This window comes from Spinacia oleracea, chromosome 4 (assembly GCF_020520425.1).
Source record: "Spinacia oleracea cultivar Varoflay chromosome 4, BTI_SOV_V1, whole genome shotgun sequence".
Taxonomy (NCBI): Eukaryota; Viridiplantae; Streptophyta; class Magnoliopsida; order Caryophyllales; family Amaranthaceae; genus Spinacia; species Spinacia oleracea.
This window is the reverse complement of record NC_079490.1, coordinates 70,691,512-70,697,783: the sequence shown is the minus strand read 5'-3', so window position 1 is coordinate 70,697,783 and position 6,272 is coordinate 70,691,512. Positions and strand designations below refer to the sequence as shown.

At 48.6% G+C, this 6,272-nt stretch overlaps 1 protein-coding gene across 2 annotated transcripts; it reads right to left on the bottom strand.

Annotated features, from left to right (window-relative positions):
• Window positions 1-4,716: 4,716 nt before the first annotated feature.
• On the bottom strand, window positions 4,717-6,014 carry LOC130459525 (uncharacterized). 2 transcript variants are annotated; one of them, XM_056826957.1, is made up of 3 exons: window positions 5,689-6,013; window positions 5,402-5,592; window positions 4,717-5,328 (listed from the first exon to the last, which is right to left on the bottom strand). In XM_056826957.1, exons 1-3 carry the CDS (start codon window positions 5,807-5,809, stop codon window positions 4,735-4,737), a joined length of 906 nt encoding a protein of 301 aa, XP_056682935.1. In that variant the 5' UTR covers window positions 5,810-6,013; the 3' UTR covers window positions 4,717-4,734. The 2 variants fall into 2 exon arrangements, with proteins under 2 accessions (XP_056682935.1, XP_056682934.1); XM_056826956.1 differs by having other exon boundaries at window positions 5,402-6,014.
• Window positions 6,015-6,272: the final 258 nt, after the last annotated feature.

The following is a 6,272-nucleotide window of genomic DNA, read 5'->3' as shown; positions in this document are numbered from 1 at the left end:
GTCCAGAGCCTGTTGGGGCCCATTTCAATGTGGTTTTAAACACAGACAAACCTGACAGAGTAGTGCCCATCGGGATTTCTCCTGACGACCCGCTGGCGGCAGAATTGGTCCACCTTTTGAGAGAATTTGAAGATATCTTTGCTTTCACGGTGGACGAAATGCCGGGTATTGACCCGGCTGTGGCCGTCCATAAGCTGAATGTGGACCCAAACTTTAAACCGGTTCGTCAGAAGAAAAGGAACCATGGGGAAGATAGAAATCAGGCGGCAGCTGCGGAAATACAGAAGTTGATGGAGGCTGGGTTCGTCAGGCCTAGTCAGTACCCCGACTGGGTTGCTAATGTGGTCCTCGTCAAAAAACCTAATGGTACCTGGAGAATGTGTGTTGATTACACCAACCTCAATAGGGCATGTCCAAAGGACAGTTTCCCATTGCCCAAGATTGACCGGCTCGTCGACTCTACAGCGGGGCATGCCATGATGAGCTTTATGGATGCCTACTCAGGGTTTCACCAGATTCCGTTGTGGCCTGACGACCAGGAGAAAACGTCATTTGTTACTGAACAAGGCCTTTACTGCTACAAGGTGATGCCGTTTGGGTTAAAAAATGCACCGGCCACTTTTCAGCGTCTTATTAACACTGTGTTCATTAAGCAGCTCGGCAGGAATATTGAAGCTTACATTGACGATATGATCGTAAAAAGTAAGCTGAGGGCGGCGCATATAACTGATCTCAGAGAGACATTTGAGACTATTCGAGCTTACAACATGAGGTTGAATCCTAAGAAGTGTGTGTTCGGGGTGACGGCAGGCAAATTCTTAGGTTTCTTGATTGATGAAAGAGGAATTTAAGCCAACCCAGACAAAATCCAGGCAGTAATTGATATGAGCTCACCAAAGACAGTGAAGGAGGTCCAGCGGCTCACAGGTTGCTTGGCCGCCCTGGGCAGATTCCTTTCCAGGGCTGGAGACAAGTGCCACTACTTTTTTAGATCTGTCAGAAAGAAGGCCAAGTTTGAACGGTCGGACGAGGCCGAGGCGGCATTGGTCAGATTAAAGGATCACTTACACACCTTGCCTCGTCTTGTTAGTCCCTTGCTAGGAGAGACTTTGTACATGTATCTCGCCGTGTCCGAGCACTCGTTGAGTGCCGTTCTACTGACAGAGAGGGAGGGAATACAGATGCCGGTATACTTTGTCAGTCATGTTCTTCAAAATGCTGAAGTTAGATATCCTACAGTGGAAAAGTTTGGCTTAGCTCTGTTCATGGCCAGCAGAAAGCTCCGTCCTTATTTCTTAGCTCACAAAATAGTGATCTACACCGATCAGCCGCTCAAACTACCCTTCACAAAGCTGGAGGCGTCTGGACGAATGCTGAATTGGGCAATAGAACTGAACGCCTTTGATATCACCTATGAGCCGAGGAAAGCTGTCAAGGGGCAGGCATGTGCCGACTTCATTGTTGAAATGACGAGGCCAGACTTTGCCAAGAATACAAGCACAGTGTGGACAGTGTATGTAGACGGCTCATCCACACAGAATGGATGTGGAGCAGGGATAATCTGTCACTCCCCAGAAGGAGATACTTTTGAATATGCTATGCGATTTAACTTCCAGGCGTCAAATAATGAAGCCGAATATGAAGCCCTGCTTTGTGGCATTAAAATGTGTAAGGCGGCAGGCGCCGAGGAGATTGTAGCACTTTCTGACTCCCAACTGATTGTGAGCCAAGTTAATGGGACCTACGAAGCTAGGGATCCGACTATGGTCAAATACATGCAGGCCGTCCATCAGGAAGTAGAGCCACTGAAAAGCTTTGAAGTAAGGCAAGTCCCTCGCTCGGAAAATAACCAAGCTGATGCCCTGTCAAAGTTGGCAAGTTCCGCGTCTTGTGATACCCCTCGGCACGTGTTCTGGGAGGTAAAAGAGCACAAAAGTGTTGAGCAAATGGAAGTAGAAACTCTTGACAGAACGTCCACATGGATGGATGACATAGTAAACTTCAAAATGAATGGAGTCTTGCCCGAAGACTCAAGGGAAGCGGCAAAACTTCAAAAGAAATGTTCTTGGTTTGAAATGTGGAACGGCACCCTCTACAAAAAGGCCTACTCCCGTCCTTTGTTAAGATGTGTAACACCTGAGAAGGGGCAGGAAATTTTAGAAGACCTTCATCAGGGGTTGTGCAGCTCGCATATTGGTGGAAGGGCTTTGGCTGAAAAGGCACTTCGAACCGGCTATTACTGGCCGACCCTTAAGGAGGACGCAATCTCACTGGTCAAGAAGTGTGACAAATGTCAGCGCTTTTCTCACCTAATACATCAACCGGCACGAGTTCTGACGCCCATTATAAGCCCAATTCCATTTGCTAAATGGGGGATGGATCTCCTAGGCCCATTCACGACCGCACCAGGAGGAAGGCGTTATGTCATCGTTGCCGTAGATTACTTCACCAAATGGGTGGAGGCAGAAGCGCTCAAAAACATAAAAACTGCTGATGTGAGAGCATTCATTTGGAAGAACATCATGACTCGCTTTGGGATTCCACAGGCTATCGTCTTCGATAATGGGCCCCAGTTTGAGACACCTAAGCTGAAAGAGTGGCTGGCAGATCACGGCATACACACCTGTTTTGCATCAGTCGGACGACCCCAAGCCAATGGTCAGGTTGAGGCGTTCAACAAAATTATCTCTGAAGGAATTAAAAAGAAGCTTGACGAAGCCAAAGGCCTATGGGCTGATGAGCTGCCAAATGTCTTATGGTCCATCCGCACCACGGCTAAGAATTCAACCGGTGAAACACCCTTCTTGCTAGCCTATGGCGCCGAGGCTGTCCTACCCATAGAAATGTGTGAGCCAACGTTGAGAGTCATGCTGTATGACGAAAATGCTAACTGGGAGACAATGAAAGCAGCCTTGGACTTTCTGCCCGAGGTTAGAGGAAATGCAGCGCTCAGACAACAGCTGTACAAGATAAGGATGGCAAGAGAATACAACAAGAGAGTCTCTAATAGAGTGCTCAAAGTGGGAGATTTTGTTCTCAGAAAGATGGAGTCCACAGGACGAGCAAATGAACAAGGTAAGCTGACGCCCACTTGGAAGGGACCTTACGAGATCTATGATGAAGTTAGAGATGGAACCTACCGCATTCAAGACATGCAAGGCCGCCCTATTTCACGCACTTGGAATGCCGACAACCTCAAGAAATATTTCTTCTAGATATGTGCTAAGCCTTGTCTTACTTACCACGATCCATTGCCCAAGGGGCGGCCTCTAATGGTCATAGTAGGGTAGTAATTACTTTTGTAACCGGCTAAATTCGCCTTGCAAAGTTATAAATAATACTACTCTATTTGTTTCGTAATATTTATTGTTCGCACAATGAATATAAACATACACACTCCAATGCATAACCAAAGCCTAATTGTATGACGGCCTGAGAAGTGGCCCAGATTAGCAAAAACTCAGCAAGACTAATTGTTTGAAGCCTAAGAAGTGGCCCAGATTAGCACCAAGTTGTAGGCTGATCACCTATCCAACTCCCCTCCTAATATAAGCAAGCCGCTGGCCGACCAGTACAGCATAATACGTGCCAGCGGCACTCACAACTTTGAAACATAGGTTGTTCGCTAAAAAGCCCAGCGGCATGAACAACTTTGAAACATAGGTTGTTCGCTCAACAGCCCAGCGGCATGAACAAACTTTGAAACATAGGTTGTTCACTCAAAAGCCCAGCGGCATGAACAAACTTTGAAACATAGGGTGTTTGCTAAAAAGCGCGGCGGCACGCATGTTTGGCCGGCCAGTCCATTTGACGAGCATGTCTAGCGGCAATCATACCTATTGATTGACTTGCGTCAATCAATATCGTTATAGACACGCTCGCCAAAGAAAGTGACGACCAAAGTAGGGCCTAGCGCATGCTCAGTTGCCAGCGGCACCAACCACTTGGAAACAAAGGTTGTCCGCTCAAAATTTCAGCGGCACGATTAACTTCGAAACGAAGGTTGCTTGCTAAAAAGCGCGGCGGCACGAATGTTTGGCCGGCCAGTCCATTTGACGAGCATGTCTAGCGGCAATCATACCTATTGATTGACTTGCGTCAATCAATATCGTTATAGACACGCTCGCCAAAGAAAGTGACGACCAAAGTAGGGCCTAGCGCATGCTCAATTGCCAGCGGCACCAACCACTTGGAAACAAAGGTTGTCCGCTCAAAATTTCAGCGGCACGATTAACTTCGAAACGAAGGTTGCTTGCTAAAAAGCGCGGCGGCACGAATGTTTGGCCGGCCAGTCCATTTGACGAGCATGTCTAGCGGCAATCATACCTATTGATTGACTTGCGTCAATCAATATCGTTATAGACACGCTCGCCAAAGAAAGTGACGACCAAAGTAGGGTTTAGGGTACACTCGGATGCACCTTGGCAATCATACCTATTGATTAAGCCTATTAAGCCTATTGATCAAGGAATAATCAAATTATGAAGAGCAAGTAAATGCGAGATAGGAGAAACATCAAAAAACCTATTTACTTATAAAACAACGCCCGTAGAAAGGCGTGTGAAAGTAGCTCAGAATTCCTGATCAGGAAAAAGAAAGAGAATTGTTGTGTGCTCAGCAGGCACAATGATACAGACGCCATCAGCGCCAAAACTTTACAACATAATTGTTTTTGCCCTTAGGCACGGGAGCGCTTGAATAAAAATTTTTAAAAAAAATAGGAAAGGAAGCAAATCAGGGGGCGGCCGCATCGTCCTCGTCATCAGATGATACAAACTCAGGGGGCGGCTGACCAAGACGTTCAGCAGCCAACACAGCGGCACTGTGCTCCATTCGCCGCTGGAACCACCCAAGATCATACTCTGACATGTGGCTCTCCCAGGCGTGCTTAACAGCGTCCTTGGTCGCTTGTTCCCCCTGATCATAGGATTCCAGAAGACGCTCACGCAAGGTGCGAACTTGCGATCTGGCCGTCTCTAGCTCCCCACGAAGATGCTCGGCTTCCTCAGCCGCCTCTTTGACCTGAGGGTACTCCCGCAACTGGTCCTGAAGCGCCCGTATTTCCGCCGCCGCTGTCTTGGCCTCCTCGACCATTGCCACCATGTCCTTGTCCTGCGCCAAGATCTTCTTAAGCAGCTCGGCCTTGTCAGATCTCAACGCAGCCACCTCCTTCGCTTGAAGGTCTATGGTCGTCTGCATCTGCAGGCGGACCTCTTCAATGGACTTGAACGCATAGTCACCATGGTGGGTGGACTCAGCCACCTGAGCTTTGAGCTCCTCAGCAGTGCGGGTCTTCCAGCTCTTGCAGAATTCCATGCGGCAGAACAACTGCAGAAGAAGCTACATATTAGTAAATGACTCAAAGGGAAGACAAGTACAAGCAAGTTGGAAATAGACTTACGTCGAGAAGAGTGGCCTGGATCGCACCAAACTGGGCGTCAGTCTTGCGGCCAGGAAGAGAAGCAACATACTCTGCGGGGACGGCCTTAAAAACCTTGCGGCATATAGCCACCCTATCCTTTGACGAATAGTGGGGAGTAGCAGGTACGTTCTCATCCTCGGCAGCAGCTGCATCCTTCCCTTTGTCTTTGGCTATAGGAAAAACAATGGCCTTAGGATGACGCGGAGAGTAAGAAGAACTGCCAGAGGAGGCTCGATACGTCTGAACGACGTTCGAATAATACTTACCGCCCGAAGACCTAGCTCGGCGGGCCACCTCCGCCGGTATCTGAGAGCGGACGTCGGCCGGGATTCCCGAAAGAGGGTCCTCCACCAAGTCCACCACCAGAGACGGCTTGTCCACGCCCATCTCTTCGTCATCAGGGCATCCCCCCTCAGCAACCTTCGACTCGTCTTTCTTCACGAGACGGCGAGGTAGGGGTTTTGGCTTCTTGAAGGTACTCGGAGTCTCCGAGCCAGCCGGCACAGCTCTCTTCTTCAGCTGGGACAGAGTCGTCCCCTTCTTCTTCCCTGACGCCCTAGCCGCGTCCTTAGCTTGCTAAAAAAGAAAGGACAGTCAAATATTAGGCCTCGTCAACTATCACAAGTCACTCACAAGACAGTGGCTCGTCATTTAAAAGGACGCCCGTCTTAAAAATAACGAGGCGTACCTCATCTATCACAAGTCACTCACAAGACAGTGGCTCGTCATTTAAAAGGACGCCCGTCTTAAAAATGACGAGGCGTACCTCATCAATCACAAGTCACTCACAAGATAGTGGCTCGTCATTTAAAAGGACGCCCGTCTTAAAAATGACGAGGCGTACCTCATC

Bases quoted from the DNA above. Each gene is read 5' to 3' on its own strand.
- LOC130459525 (XM_056826956.1), bottom strand. From the start codon at position 5,809: ATGGGCGTGGACAAGCCGTCTCTGGTGGTGGACTTGGTGGAGGACCCT. The intron at 5,329-5,401 runs GTAAGTCTATTT...CTTCTTCTGCAG, and splicing joins TCCAGGCCACTCTTCTCGAC to TTGTTCTGCCGCATGGAATT.